The 15,722-nt window shown below is 44.9% G+C and overlaps 1 protein-coding gene across 3 annotated transcripts in view; it reads right to left on the bottom strand.

The window, feature by feature from the left end:
- The window catches only part of LOC122793043 (sentrin-specific protease 2-like), a 1,342,091-nt gene that overhangs the window by 730,127 nt on the left and 596,242 nt on the right, over window positions 1-15,722 (bottom strand). For all 3 annotated transcript variants that reach the window (XM_044060712.1, XM_044060713.1, XM_044060715.1), the window contains one exon: window positions 13,740-13,913. In XM_044060712.1, the coding sequence (XP_043916647.1) occupies window positions 13,740-13,913 (174 nt within the window). The remainder of the gene's footprint in view (window positions 1-13,739; window positions 13,914-15,722) is intronic.

Genomic DNA, 15,722 nt, shown 5'->3' with positions numbered 1-15,722 from the left:
ATCTTGAATGGAAATTCCAGGGGCAGGTCTAGCCAAGACCATTGAACAGCCAGAGTCCACTGAAGAACTTGCATGTGAAGGCGCACACAAGGGAGAATCAATATGGCGGCAGCCATGGAGCCCAGAGCCCAGAGAACCTCGCTCACCTTTGGAGACTTGGAGTTCACTATCTGAGCTATGTGGCACCTAAGGTGTAAAATCCTGTCTGGAGTTAAGAATACCTTCATCTGCAAAGTGTCTAGCCAAGCCCCAATGAAGTCTAGAACTTGTACTGGTTGCAAATGGGATTTCTGAACACTGACTGTAATTCCCAGTAGATCTGCCAACTGAATTAAGTAATCTCGGGCCAGACACAGGTGATGCTTGTTGGGCGCAGCGAAGAGCCAGTCATCCAGGTATGGAAGCACCTGAATACCCTGAAGCCACGGGTGAGCCGCTACAACTGCCATTACCTTGGTGAACACCCTAGGGACTGTGGTGAGACCAAAGGGTAGGGCTCTGAACTGAAAATGATTGGCTCCCAGCCGGAAGCGCAGAGACCTCCTGGATCTTCTGTGTATTTTGATGTGGTAGGTCTAACAAGCACATCCAGTCGCACTCTCGGAGATAAGGTAGAATGGACTGTAGGGTACGGTGACCATCCGGAATTTCTGTTTGGCTACAGACAAGTTTAATGTTGACAGGTCTAGAATGGGCCTGAATTCCCCTGTCTTTTTTGGCACCAAAAAGAACCTTGAGTAGACGCCTGATCCAGACTGATCGGGAGGGACCTGTTCAATGGCTCATTTGAGAAGAAGCTTTGAAACCTCTAGAGCTGCTGCCTCCCTGTGAGCGGGTGGAACATCCGGGAGGTGTTTTGGAATATTTGGAGGGGCAACAAATGGGATAGAGTAACCTCTGGATATTACCTGTAACACCCAGCGATCTGTCATAATGGACTCCCATGCCACTGGGTGTAAGGACAATCTTCCCCCGACTGCCTCCAGAGTAGGACAGTCGGGCAACCCCCTCAGGGCTGCTGACCGGGTCTATCAGAAAAGGGTTCCCTAGACCCAAAATTCCTGGGACCCCCACTACCTCTGTGTCAGTGTCGATACTGTCTCCCTCTGCCTCTGGGGGAATATTTGTCCTGAGGATCCCAGGAAAACTGAGATTTTCGGAACCACATCTTTTTCTGCCCTCTTTGTTTCCTAGAGAAGGACCGCTGAGGATTAGAGAAGCGTTTCCCGATGGCAGACAAAGTCTTCCTGTCCTTTTTGCTCTGCACAAGTGTGTCACGTACTGTCTTCCCAAAAAGAAGAACCGTCGTAGGGAGCATTGACAAACGACGCCTTGAAAGGGTCCGCGAACTGACACAACCTGAACCAGGCATGACGCCCCATGGATATGCCTGCCCCAGATACCCTAGCTGCTCCTTCCATCGCATGGGAAAGGAGTCGCATCAGCGAGTTTGAGACTGACTTCAGAGTAGACATTTTCGTCGAGAACAACAGTCTGTCCTGCGGCGATAAAGACTCTGGGGGCGACTCAGCGAATTCCGAAGCAAGGTCTTGCTAAAGCCGGATCACATGTGCCAAATAATTCAGCGCATGGATTGAAAAAGTCGCTGAGGAATAGACGAACTTTCCAAACCTATCCACCGACCTGGACTCCTTGTCTGGAGGATGGACTGAGGAACTCTCCTGTGCTAGTTCCTTCTTTGTAGCCACTGCAACCAACATAGCATCAACTGGGGCTCCTTTTGACCAAGGTTGTCTGTCGGAAGGTGTAGATAAAATCTTGTCAGGGCATTTGGGGATGGGCTCTACGGTGTCAGGCTCCTTCCATGCCTTTGTGGTGATGAGGTCCACCAAGGGGTCTGCTGGTGGGGACACCCAGGAAGTAGATGGGCCCGTGCCAAAGGCCTCCAGGAACACTGACACATCCCCAGAAGGTTTTAGGGCTGACCAACTTCCCGTCTGGCAGAGGATCTCCATGATTTCTCCAAAGGAGACATCTTCGGGAGGTGACTTGGGGGAACCTTCTCCTTCATCTAAGTCAGTATCCGCAGTGAGGGTCTCGGGGGAGTCCAAGTGCCTCCTTTTGCACTTGCGCTTACGGTGACCCTCAGAAGGGGATTCATGAGCCGCAGGTTTCTTCAGGGAAATTAACCTGAGGATCCTCTGGCACGGGCTGTCCCTGAGGCAGGATGAAGGGGGTCGTCACCAAATCCAGGGGGGGCCTCGGTGGTATCCGCGGGTATGGGCCGGGGGCTCAATTCCTGGGAGAGAACCCTCTCCACCACTTTGAAGGCCAAGGGAGAGTGGACTTTCTTAGCACCCAGTACGGAAGACAGCCTTCCCGGATCCGAAGCGGGGACCGGAGCCGAAGCCAGGGTAGCCTGATGTCTGAGGGAACAGATCGGATCCGAAAAGGTCAAAGCCGAAGAATCCATTCCCTTGGGTCCGACTCCCTGTCTGCAGCTCCGAGAGTCGCTCGGCTCAGAACAAGTCGGATCTGAGGTACCCAAGGTAACAGCCAGAGTCGAGGTTGGAGGAACCGTCGATGCCGAGTTACCAGCTCCAAAAATCCTCGGATCCAAGAGTCCTGAAGCCAAAGCACGGATCGGGAAAGGAGAGATTGGGTGGAAAAAAGGCATGGAGGTCCCCCCTCGAAAGGGAGAGGGGCCTGGCAAGACTCCCATCTGTATTTGGGTCTGAATGAATCGCTGCATCATCCTGTCCATGTCCGATAAGCTCCGAGTCAACCTCGAAGAGGCCACCGACTCGGATCTAGCTGGTTTGCGCAATGGGGTGGAAGGCCTCTGGTCCGAATGTTCCAACGGCTCCGGTGAAAAACGAGGAGACCGGACCCGTGGAGAAACAGGCCTCATGGCCTTAGAAGTGGGACTAAGAAAGAGCTCTCTGTCCGGGGATTTCTTGCAATGTCTGTCCTTTCTCTTTTCCCTATCCTCTCCACGCCTTTCTTCATCTTTTTCTTTTTCCTTGTCAGCCACACTGTACTGTAGACTTGTCTTTAGTAGACCCATCACCAGAAGAAGAAGAGGGAGGTTGAGTCCCTGTCTGGGTGGGAGGTTGAACACTAGAAATCGAGGCCGAGGCAGATTCCAGCATGGCAACAGGGAGAAGGCCTTTGGCTACTAACATGGCCTTCCGATCCCTAAGGGCCCTTGGATTGAACCCAGTGCAGATAGCACATTGAGTGGACAAATGTGCCACTCCCAAGCAAAACACACACAGAGTGTGACCATCAGCCGGGAAGAGCTTATGGCCACACATTTCTTGAATAACAAAGACAAGCTGCCAAAATACTCCAAGCAAACAGTACACGAAAGGAAAAAACACTTTAATACCAAACACAGCAGAGCTTTCGGATACATTTCCTAACAGTGCACATACATATATAGAACCAATTAGATATGTGACTGCATACAGTTTGAGGACACCGTTTATAAAACAAATTATATCTAAGAACTGGTTAATACTGATGGCTTCTAATGAATTAAAGGTCCTATTAGGCAATAGACCTTATTTTGCTTATAGGAACATGAGAACTTTGAAGAATTCTTTATGTTATAAGGATTTTTCTGGCATTACCATCAGACCTCTACTTTCTAACCCTGGCACATGTAAGTGCTATAATTGTTCCTGTTGTGAGGATATTGTTAGTACTGGGAGTGATGTCTTTGAACATCCTGTGACTGGGAAGATTTTTAGGTTTCATACATCAGCAACATGTACCACAACACACATAGTATATTTGGCTACGTGCGTAGTATGCAAGTCGTTTTATGTAGGGAAGACCACACGTAAGCTAAAAGAAAGGATTACAGAACATAAGTCTGAAACTAGAAGATGTGTCGATAGAAATACTTTATATAAACATATGTTAGATTGTGGACAACAACATGCTTTTAAATTTAGAGTTATAGATTCTGTATATCCTTCTCCAAGAGGTGGAGACTTAAATAATTATTTAGAAATCAAGGAGTATGAGTGGATTTTAAGACTTGCCAGTGACTGTGTTCCTGGTTTAAATAGTATGTTAAGCCTTAAACCAATTTTGGTTAGGCTGAGTAGGTTGAAATTATAATAGTAATAGTAATGTAAATAATTTTTATGTTATTTTGTATTTTAAATGTTTTAATATGTTTATTTTAGTTTAGGTCATGTGATTTTTTTGGCTGCTGGTCATATGACCTTTTTGGACCTATATATAAGATGAGAGAACTTTGTATTTTTCAGTATTGATGAAGGATTGTATCCGAAAGCTCTGCTGTGTTTGGTATTAAAGTGGTTTTTCCTTTCATGTACTGTTTGCACACATTTCTTGAAAACAGGCTTTGGCTGATCAGCCATAGTCCTGCGCCCAAAAGTAAAAATACTACCTTCCAGAAAAAAACACACACAAACACAGGTAGGAGAAGGGCAGGCCTAACAACTACTCTACCAAGTTTGCAAAACTTTTTTTTTTTTTTTAAACCGACGAACAAGCGATACACTAAACAAAGGGATTAAGGGAAAAAAAATCACTCAAACACACACTAGATATTAGTAATAATACCACTTACTATCCCTGAGCTCAGAGCAAAGGAGACCACGATGCACACTACTGGCGTGGCAAACGAGATCTGAGGGAAGATAGGAGATGGTAGGGCATTATGGGTAAGGGGTGGAGCTTGGAGCAGATGCTAGAAAAAAAAGTTGCCGGCTCGGATCCGATACAGATCCGGTATACCCACAGGTTGCAGATAAAATGAAGTTAACTACTATGGAGCCTGCCCTGAAGCGTAGTTATTTCGTGCCAGATTCCCTTATTGGAATATGCAGGTAAGCTTCCTTTAAGTCTAAGGTTGCCAACCAGGCATCTTTGCCTAGCATAGGAAGAAGCTATTGAAGTGTTAGCATTTTGAATTTTGGGATTACCAGAAAGGTGTTTAGAATAGAGAGGTCCAGTATAGGATGCCAGGAGCTGTCTTTTCTGGGTACCAGGGAAAAGTCTTGAATAAAAACCTTGTCCCCTTTGTTCTGCTGGGACAGGTTGAATAGCCCTGATACTTAGTAGAGAGAGAACCTGCTATTGGGCCTCTGCTCACTGATTTGGGGGTAGGTCTGGCCAACCATTTGGGGTTGGTAGGGTGTGGAGGTGGAATCTGTTTCCTTGGGAAACTATATTCAAAACCCATTTGTCCTGGGTAATGAGCTCCCAGTTTTTTGCATACAGGAGAGCTTTCCTCCTAAAGGAGCAGGCAGTTGAGCAGGGCTTGGAAGGGTTAAGGTTAAGTCATTGTGCCATTTTTCCGTAGGGGGGTGGCTTACTACTCCCCGCTTTGGAAGTGGAAGCCCCCCACTGCTTAGGCCTGCACACAGCCTGAGACTGTAACCTAGGTGGTCTGCTGTTCCTGGGTTTGGACTGAAGGCCTGGGAAGAGACTGGAAAGGAACAATTCTTTGAAGGCCAATGCCTACTAAATCTGGGAGGCTGTACTTGTAGGAAATATTTAACAGTTTGCATGGATTTAGCTTTTTCCTCCATCCTTTTGAGGACTTCTTCTGCTTTGTTGCCAAACAGGCGGTCTTGGTTTAAGGGAGCATTCAGTAATTTAGCTTTAACATGATCTGGCAAGTTTTGCTACTTAAGCCAAGCATGCCTTCTAAGTAGAGACCCAGTGACAGCAGCCCTGCAAGATGCTTCTAAAGCATCAAAACCACATTGCAAAATATGTTTGCCAATTTGTTCTGCAGAATGCATTAAATCCTGTAATTCTTTGTGTTCAGCACAGTCAGGAATCAACATCATTTTCTGTTTAAGTAATCCCATAATATGCTGCTGGTACTTCAACATATGAAACTGGCAATTTAAAGCCCTAATGGCCAAAGTAGCAGAAGTGTATACCTTCTTACCCCATCTGTCCAAGGCTCTAGAATCTCTATCAGAAGGGGTAGGATTTTTGGCAGCAGTAGCCTTAATGCCTTTTGGTCCTTGGGAAATGTTCTCTGGATCCGGAGTAGGCGTGTGAGAGTCAGGTACTCTCGAATACCTGTCAGGTTTTCTGGGAGCTGGAGGTAAAGTGTCTGGGGAAAGGCTAGATTCCAAGAAAGCATCATCTACAATGTCCAGAACAGAAGGGATAACTAAAGGCCTGTGTTGAGGAAGGAGTAAGAATTCCCTAAGCCTCTTTTTGGAGTCAGAGTAATCCTGGCTTTCCCAGCGGAAATGCTCCCTAAGAGTGTGCAAGGTTTCCCCAAAAGAAATATCTTCTGGAGGGAAAGCAGAGGGAATGGAATCTTCTGCATCAGAATCCTCATAGGTAGATAAGGGCAAATCTTGGTAATCAGAAGGAACAGAAATATCAGATTCCTGATCAGAAGAATCAGAAGGAAAATCAGTTCTAGGTCTCTTAGAGGGGGAAGGCTGGCTTCCCCTAATTAAGGTAATAAGGTTTTCACCCATCCTAAGCATTTGTTTTTTAGGCATATGGGCCTGAGCATGCGGTTTGGACATCAGTTTTCAAGGTGTGGTGTGAGTTTTAGGCCTGGATGAAGAAGATGGCGTCAGTTTAAAATGCAAGTCTGTAGGCCTGAATACACCCTCAGAAGCCGGTGCCTGCACAGTGGCTCTGGACCCATCCAAGGTAGAGACATCCGCAGGTTCCATAGTCGAAGAAGCATCTCGTGGCATACCGGTCTCTGAATAGGTCTCAGTAGAGGCCTGCAAATCTGAGGTAGTGGGCATCAGGGGCTGCGAAAGCGCCTGAGTACCGGCGGACTGGCAACTAGTTTAATGGAAATGTCGTCAGCAGTTTTGGACCCATGCAGTCTGTCTCTGTCTTTATCTTTATGTTTTTTCGGAAGATCAGTAGTCGGATGGCTTAACGAAGCCATTTCAGAGTACTGATGCAGAGTACCAAAATAATTTGCTGCAAAGATAGCCTGATGACGAATAGTTCGGGGGTTGAACAAGACACAAAACTGACAGTGAGGGATGTCGTGGTCTGGGCCTAAGCAAGGAATGCATTATGAATGAAAATCTTTATGAGGTATTTGCTTTCCACAGGTAAGACACTTGTTAACTTTTACTGACATCCGTTGGAGCAAGAAAAAAGATCCCCAACGAGGTACTTATCTTTTTTTGTAGACTTCGGTTCTGAAACTCGAAAACGAAAATTTTAGGAGTCGGCCGACCGGCACTTGCGAACTGCTTCTGCTTCGGGCACCGCATGGCAAGAAAGACTGATGTAATGCCGTTGGCTGCATGTTTTATACCCCTGACGACCTGATGTCATGGAAGAAGAGAGAGTATCCGATGTAGGAATCCAAGACTCTGGTCTTGAAACACAAGGAACATCTAGCAGATGTTTAAGATCCTGCATCTCTTTTCCTTTTTGTTGCAGTGATTTGAGAAGGTCTGCTACTTTTGAGCCAAATAAGGCAGCGTTGTCAGGTGGTGCATCATTGAGCTTAGCTCTGAAATCATCTGGCAGGGATTGCAAGCGCAGCCATGAGTATCTGCGAAGTGCAGAAGCTGAAGCTGCTGAGTATTCTGCAGCATCATAGCTAAATTTAATTGAATGCCTGGTGACTTGGGATGCAACAGCCAGTAGAGAAGACAGATGATTTGGCTGAGGAGTCTGGAATGTCCAACAGTTTGGTGGTAGAGTCAGGAAGAGACAGGGTGTACTTTGCCATACGAGTCTGGTAATTAGTAGCTCTAAATGCCAAGGTGGATGAGGTGTAAATCTTTTTGCCTAACCTTTCCACAGTTTTGCTGTGTTTGTCAGCAGGAAGAATGGTGGTGGTAGGCAAGAGTTTGGAGGCTTTGTCTGTGGAGACAGAAATGGTAGCTGGATCTGCAGGATGGCACTTGATCAAGTGCTTAGCAGAATCTGGGACTTTGTACAGTCTGTCTGCTCTACGAGGAGCAGGAGGTTGACTCCAGACTGAGAGATGCAGAAGAAAAGGCATCTAAAAAGGCAGGCAGTATAGCAGGAATGGCCGAAGGGCTTGGTATTTCCATTTGAATGAGGTCATAGTACCTCTTGTATTTCAGACACGTCTGTGGATTCAAGTGTTCCTTCATTTTAAAAATAGTTTCAGAGAAGGTCAAATCTTCAACTGGGAAATCTGGGTCTATAGATTTTCCTCTGGGGATCCATATCCCAAGGATGAAGAAAGCTGTGAATTATAAGAGAGGGAATCATCTGAGGAATCTGAACAGATGTCCTCTTCCCTAGTATCTGTTTCTGCAGGCTGAAGCCTAGGACTAACAGAGGAGGAGAAGAAGCAGGGGCAAAAGCAACTGATGTAGGCTTCAGGGCCATGAAAGCTGAGAAACGGCTTTGGCTAAAGGCCTGCCAGTCTGGAATACTTTTTGCTAGCTGAGAGATGCTTCCTTTTTTCTCTCCTCATAAGAGTCCCAATGGGCATTTGTTTAGGAGCGGGCATCAAAGTCTGAGGGAGGGAATCAAAAGGTTCCCCTGAACACGCTGGTTCCCCCCTGGCGTCCAAAATGATCGCCAGAATAGCCTCTGAAGACATGCTCTCGCCCATCAGTAGTACAGCTTCCTCAGAGGTACCTGCGACATCTGGTCAGATGGATCCGGGTCCAGATCCTGAGAGCAGGCCGATGTTGGCCACAGGTTGTGGATCGGTCGGAAGAGGATCAGCAAGTGTTACAGGCTGCAAAGATCTAGCCTTCTTTTTAGGCAGTTCAGAGGTGACTTCCGATGAGCCCTCCATTCGCAAGGCAAGTGCAAGTTGTTTCAGATGTTGGTTCTCCAAGTACAAATTGAGAGCATGCAAACGACTGCACAACGTTTTCGGAACAAATGCCTGGCAAATAGGGCAGGCCTTATAACCGTGCGACCGTCTGGGACAGAACAAATATTTATCGTGAGTGTCTTTATGAGGGATCTGATGGCCGCACTGACATTTACCCTTTCTGGATGACATGAAAAGACAGTAATACAAAAAGGACTGAAAACGTCCCCAATGGGGTACTTAGCTTGCAACTTAAATAAGTCAGTGAAAATAGGAACACCTGGCATATGACTAGCGACTGGAAAATTTTGACGTCTGGTGCATGCCAACGTCACTTTTATGGCCCACGTACTTTCGCCTAGACCAGATGTCTTGCACACCTAGGAGGGATTGAAAGTTTCTGGATACTGGCCGTATGTACGTGAGACTAGAAGGGTAATCCCTTTTGCAGAATACTGCAACACAGGAATGGAAGGACATCCAGAAGCGCAGGAATCTCCTGGAGCATTTGTCCATTTTAATCTGGTAATACGCGTCCTGGTGGTCTAGAGAGCACATCCAATAGTCTTTCTCCAAGAATGGAAGTATCAACTGTACTGAGGCCATCCAGAAATTGGCTTGCTGAACCGCCTTCATGAACTGGCTGAGATCCAAGATGGGTCTCCATTCCCCTGTTCTTTTGGGCACTAAAACAAACTGAGTAAAACCCGGATCCTATTTGGTCTGGTGAGACATTTTGGATGACTCTCTTTTTGAGAAGTTTTTGCTGCTTCCCTGTGATTGGGTTGATCATCCGTGAATCTTTTCTGGGCTGGTGGAAGTAAAGATAGTGGGATTTTGTAACCTCTGGATATTATCCCTCTGCACCCATTTGTCCATAGTTATTAGTTGCCAGGCAGGCTGGTGCACAGAAAGTCATCCCCTGACTGCCTCTGGAGGAGAGCAATTGGGCCTCCCTTCAGGGGGTGCTTGTAGGAAATCCCAGAGAGAAAGAATCTCTAGACCTCTGGTTCTGCAAGCCACTTCTGCTTCTGGGGCGGCATCTTAAATTACTTCCCCCTCTGCCCTGGGGGAAGTCTTTGCCACACGAATCCTGGAAAGGCCACACGAATCACGGAAAGGCCCTTGGGATTTTTTAAACCATAATCTCCCACTTTTCTGGTTCCTAGAATAAGGCTTCTGAGGAGTGGAGAAACGTACGCCTATGGTAGAAGGTCTTCTCATATTTTTTACATCTGGCAAGCATGTCTAACTTTGGGGTCAAATAGGGATGATCCATCAAACGGAACGTTGATGAATGATGCTTTAAATGGCTCTGCAAAATCACACAAGTGCATCCAGGAATGCCTTCTAATGGGTATGCCTGAACCTGCCGCTCTTGTCGATCCTTCAGCTGCATGGGCAATCAACCTCATGGACAAATTAGAAATAACTTCAAGGGTTGCTAGCTGCAAGGCAACTTTGTCCCGAGCCTCTTCAGCTACTGCTCCTGAGACTGTATCTGAGAGCTCTTTGGTCATATCCCCCTGCAACAAATGTGCTATGTAATTTAGCGACCTGAGAGCAAAGGTCACTGAAGTGTAAGCACGCTTCCCAAACCTATCCCATAGTCCTAGACTCCTTGTTAGGAGGATGGATAGTCAGACTTTCCTCAGCAAGTTCTTTCTTAGTGGCTGCTATCACCATGGAGTCAAAGGGTATGCCTTTAGACCAGTGTTGCTCGTCCTTAGGGGCTGAGAGGATCCGATCAGCTCTCTTGGGGATCGGTACGATGGAGATGGGCATCTTCCACACCCACTGATAATGATCACTTTGATATCATTAGCGGGTGGAGAGATCCAAGAAGTAGAGGGTTGGGCATGAAAAGCCTCCAGGTATACTGACTACTCTGAAGAAAGCTGGAGGGAAGACTGGCCACCCCTCTGTTTTAGGATTTCCAGGATGTCCCCAAAGGAAACCTCATCGGGGGTGACCAGGGGGAACCTTCCCCTTCATCGAAGTCAGTATCTTCGGTGAAAGACTCCTACGGGGAGTCTAAGTGCTTCCTCTTCCACTTTTTCTTCGTGGGTACTTCCTCGGGCGGATGCTCTGGGAAGTGCCTGAAGAGGAAAACAACAAGGTGGGTCTTTCCTGGAGGTTTTCAGCCCTCTGTCTTGGGAATGAAACCAATGTAAGTTTTGCCCGAGGGGATGTAAAGACCTGTCCCAACAGGGATGGCAGAGACGGAGTCCCCAGTGGACAAGGCCTTCTCCATGATTTGGAAGCCCCTCCCCCCCCCTTAGAGGGATGGAAACACAGAACCGAGGTCTTAACCCACACAGAGAAGGCGACCCCTGAAACAGAAGCCTGGGTCGATCCCTACAAAGGCTGAAGCACCAAGGGTCATGGACGGCTCCAAAGTTAAAGAAGCCGATCCATACACCTCGGACCCGACCAAGGAGTCTCGACTCCGGGAGGCCTCCGGAGACAAAAGGCCGGAGGAACTCAAGGCAGCTCTCAGTACTGGAGATGAAGTTGCTACCAGAACTAAACCTGTCGATGCTGGGAGTGTTGGAACCCAGGACTCCAAAGTCTCGACTGCAGTTGGAGGAGGAATTGGTAGTTTCGAAGCAGAAGTGGTTCCAGTGCCAGGTTGGCTAGGAACCAAAGACAACCCCCCTCGCTGTGAGGAGCTGATCCACCAGTCTCATGAAGTTGGCCTCGGAAAGATTTTTAGTGGATCGAACTGAAACAGTCGATGGAGACTTAGGGGGAGGTCTGACCGACAAAGGGGCTGGGAGGTCTATTCTTAAAGGGATCAACAGAGGGAGAGTACCTGTACCTTGGTACAGAGGAAAACAATGTTGGCTCTGAAGTTTTTGTTGTTTTCGAGTCATGTCCCATCTTCGGTGCCACTGAAGTGGTCTGTACCAAAGAATGCGTTGAAGCCTTCGTAGCTGGTTCCAATACAACTGGAACCAAGGAAGGACATTTTCTAGAGAAGGAGAAGAAGATGAACTGGTTTCTTCTTTCGACACAGAAATGGCCTCCTCGAAGTCACTCTTTAAAAGGCCTTTCAAAATAAGCTTATTCTCACATTCTGTAAGAGTCCTGGTAGAGAAGCCATGACAGATAGAGCAACTCTTTTGGAAATGAACTTTGCTTAAACAGCTAACGCACAATGTATGTTGATCTGAATCCGGCATTTTGGCCTGACATTTAGGACACCTCTTAAAACCTGAGGTGCCTTTAGAAGATTTGGCTGGAGACTCTGCCTTTTCAGCCATAATGAGGAGAAATTAAAACAGACACACACAAACGACAGGGAGTAAAGCTTTTTTTGTTTTGATACACACACACATATAAATATACAAACATACATACACAAACACACACACATATATATATATATATATATATATATATATATATATATATACACACACACAATATATATTATATATAGAGATATATATAGAGAGAGAGAGAGACACACACAAAGAAAAATAAAGAATACCAACTACGGTAAGCAGGAATACCTTAGAAAAGGTAAGAGGACACTCACACGTGAAAATCAAGTAACGAGAGGAGTAGGTAAAGAAAAAATATACTAGGAAAGAAAAAGACCTTATCAAGAGAGAAAAATTACGGAAAAACTTACTAAATCGTAAGCCAAGGCTCGAGAGTGGTTGAACGCATTTGACACACGAAGCAGTAAACGAGATCTGAAGTAATTTTGAGAGAAGCATTATAGGTAATAGCCTGGCTCAAGAGTTTTGGAGGGGCGAGTTAAAATAAATGGCCAAGTTGGTTCCGAGGCTTGGAACAGAGCCCACATTCAAGGATTATGTGAAGACTGACAACATCAGATACTAGGTTACAAGATCTACTACACATCTGATACACATTTGATTATTGGAGACCGAAATTTACTGGAGGAAATAAACAAAGGAACCAAAGTATTAGAGGCAAAGAACTGTGGAAGGACATGTCACACAGGGAAGAGGCCCAAGTGCAAGTTTGGACTGCAGATGAGAGACACTTGGAATTGATACGAGTATAGGCAAAAAAGGGATAGTGTTAACTAAAAGACCAGCTCTGGTTCCTGTTTTATTTCAATCAAGAACAGAAGCTGCTGTTAAAAAAATGGATAATTAGTGGAGTTCATAAAATGCTGCATTATAACTATAAGAATCAGACAGAGAAGATTAGAATTAAAGACTGGAAAAAAGGGAATGTAAAAGGAATTTACAATGGAAAAATATGAGAAAATTTGCAAGGCTTCCAAATATGCAACAGAGCTCAGAAGGTTCAGGATTTTTGTATGAAGTATATGCACAGGTATTTTTATACCCCAAGTAACCTTGAGAGGATTTTTCCTTGGTAGACAGCAAATTCTGGAGGTGTGCTGGGACAGACAGAGGTAAATGGGAACATATGTGGGGGATATAATGAGCTGCCAGATAAAAAAAAATCCCTCCAGATATAAGGGAACAAATTGCTGCAACTAAGTAAATAATTCTTTACAGCTGGGATATAGGATCTGAATTCCCAATACACAGTAAGGCCTTACTAAGTTTAAATGTTTTTGGTTGCCAAAAAAAAAAAAAAAAAAGAAATTACTAGAACATGGAACTCAAAATATACTCCTAATATAAAGGAAGTTCTGGATATTTTAAAGATAAAACAACTGGAGGTAGGATCTTTAGGTAGAGAAGAAAATTTCATCATTTGTGTAAACAATGCATGCTGAACAATCATAAACAGGAAGAGTGAGGTTTAAGGGAAGGCAGGAATTGAACGACTTATGTAGCACTGGAATGAATGAAAATTGTTAAAAGAAAAGTTATGTACATACTGCATAAAAATGACAATGGAATATTTCACTAGTTTGCATTCTTTTCCTGTGATGTACGAGATTAAAAATGTGATGAATAAAGAGGTTTACAAAAATAATTTAAAGCTACTTCACAATGGGTTTTAATTACACAATCAAAAATACCATAGTAAGTGCAGGACACTCTTCAGCTGAACCAAGTCCAAATTCTGCTTTAGCGTCAGATGGTCTTTTAAGTGCATTACGAGAACGGACATCCAGGAGAGACAACCGAGCAGCAACCTCCTGTGACAGATCATTTCCCAGTTTCTGTGACAAATCATTTTCCACCTTCTCTCCCTACACAAAATAAAATGCAAATGTTTCAACTACAAACCAACATGAGGTCAAAAATGTATTACAGCTGGAAAACATCTCACAGTAGATCTTAGAGGAAGATTGTGTTGCTGTATGATAGTTTCTGCTTAAAAATATCAGCTTTCATCTACTTCTCAAAAGAAATGGCTAAAGTTGTCCTGCTTGAGTATGTCATTTTAGAGTTACTGCTTTACCTGCAGCTACAAATGAACTACATAAAAGTGTCATTACCCTATACAATGGAACATATATCTTTACCACGACCATCTCTGAGGTAGCCATGGTCAGGTATATTTAGTTAATTTTTTACTTCTTTTATAGTCTATTAGGCATCATTATTGATGACCTGCTTAAGTTAACTGCATCAGGAAAACTAATCAGAAAAGTACAGTTTTGTACCTACCATAAATGTAGATGTTCGAGGATCCACATTGCGGCAGTCCTAACTATTGGGTAGTCCGCTGTCCCAGTCGGCCCGAATACCAAAGTATATGGCTGACGTCGGTCAAGGCGCATTAGACTGACGTCAGTACGTCAGGGTACTAATGCGCATGACCGACGTCATATCCTCAGTCTTTTCTTGCCCCAGATGTCAGAAGACCCTAAAAAGACAAGGCCAAAACCAAAAACTCCAAACATTCCTGCACCAAAAATATGTACAATATATACAAAATTACCAGAGTATAACCTCACCTACACAACCACCCCTAAACACAGAGTGGAAGGAGGGAGGGTAAATTGGACTGCAGCAATGTGGATCCTCGAACATCTACATTTATGGTAGGTACAAAACTGTACTATGTTCTTCATTCCACATTGCTGCAGTCCTAACTATTGGGTAGAATCCCAAAGCAGAGGTAAGGGAGGCTGGCAAATCATAAGGAAGCAGGAGCTGACAACATGCCTTGCAAAATAGCTGTGGCAAAACCAGCCCTAGATTTAGAGTAGAGAGAAAGGTGATAATGCTTAGAGAAAGTATGCACTGAACTCCAAGTAGCTGCCTCCAAAATATCCTTAGTTGCCACCCCTTAGAAATGCTGTTGAAGTGGCAGTAGCCCTAGTGGAATGAGGCCTAATTCCAGCTGGAATCTCCTTGCCATGATGGGAATAACAAAATGCAATGCAAAACCCAATCCACTTAGAAATAGTTTGTTTTGACACAGGCTTGCCCTGAGAACTCAAAGCAAAAGAAACAAACAACTGCTGAGACTGCCTAAAATCCTTAGTCCTGCTTAAATAATAACGCAATTGCCTGTGTACATCTAAAGTGTGCAAAATCTTTTCCCCTTTATTTTGGGGATCTGCATAAAAAGTAGGCAAATGAATAGTTTGGTTTAAAGCCACACTAGAAACCACCTTAGGCATAAAGGAAGGATTAGTGCGTAATGATACCCTATCCTTATGAAAAATCAAAAGGCTCTACCGCCATAAGGGCCTGCAATTCAGAAACCCTTCTTGCAGAAGTAATGGCCAACAAAAAGCAGTCTTCCATGACAAGTATTTCAATTCAGCAGTAGCCTTGAGGCTCAAAAGGTTGTAGAGTAAGTTTCTCCAACACAAAATTGAGATCCCAAGCAGGAGTAGGAGCTCTACGTGGGGTCTTATATTTTTGCCCTCTAAGAAATTGCTTGAACAAAGGATGCGAAAACAATGGTGGGTCACAATCATAGTGAGCTGAAATTGCTGCAGCATGAATCTTAATGGAAGAGAAAGACAAACCTTTGTCCAATAACTCAGTAAGATATTGAAGAGCCACACTCAAATTAGGCTCAGAAATCTCCAAATTGTTTG

This window comes from Protopterus annectens, chromosome 2.part0 (assembly GCF_019279795.1).
Source record: "Protopterus annectens isolate FY-2018-M chromosome 2.part0, PAN1.0, whole genome shotgun sequence".
Classification (NCBI taxonomy): domain Eukaryota; kingdom Metazoa; phylum Chordata; order Ceratodontiformes; family Protopteridae; genus Protopterus; species Protopterus annectens.
Note: the sequence above shows the minus strand (reverse complement) of the source record. Positions and strands in the feature narration are given on the sequence as shown.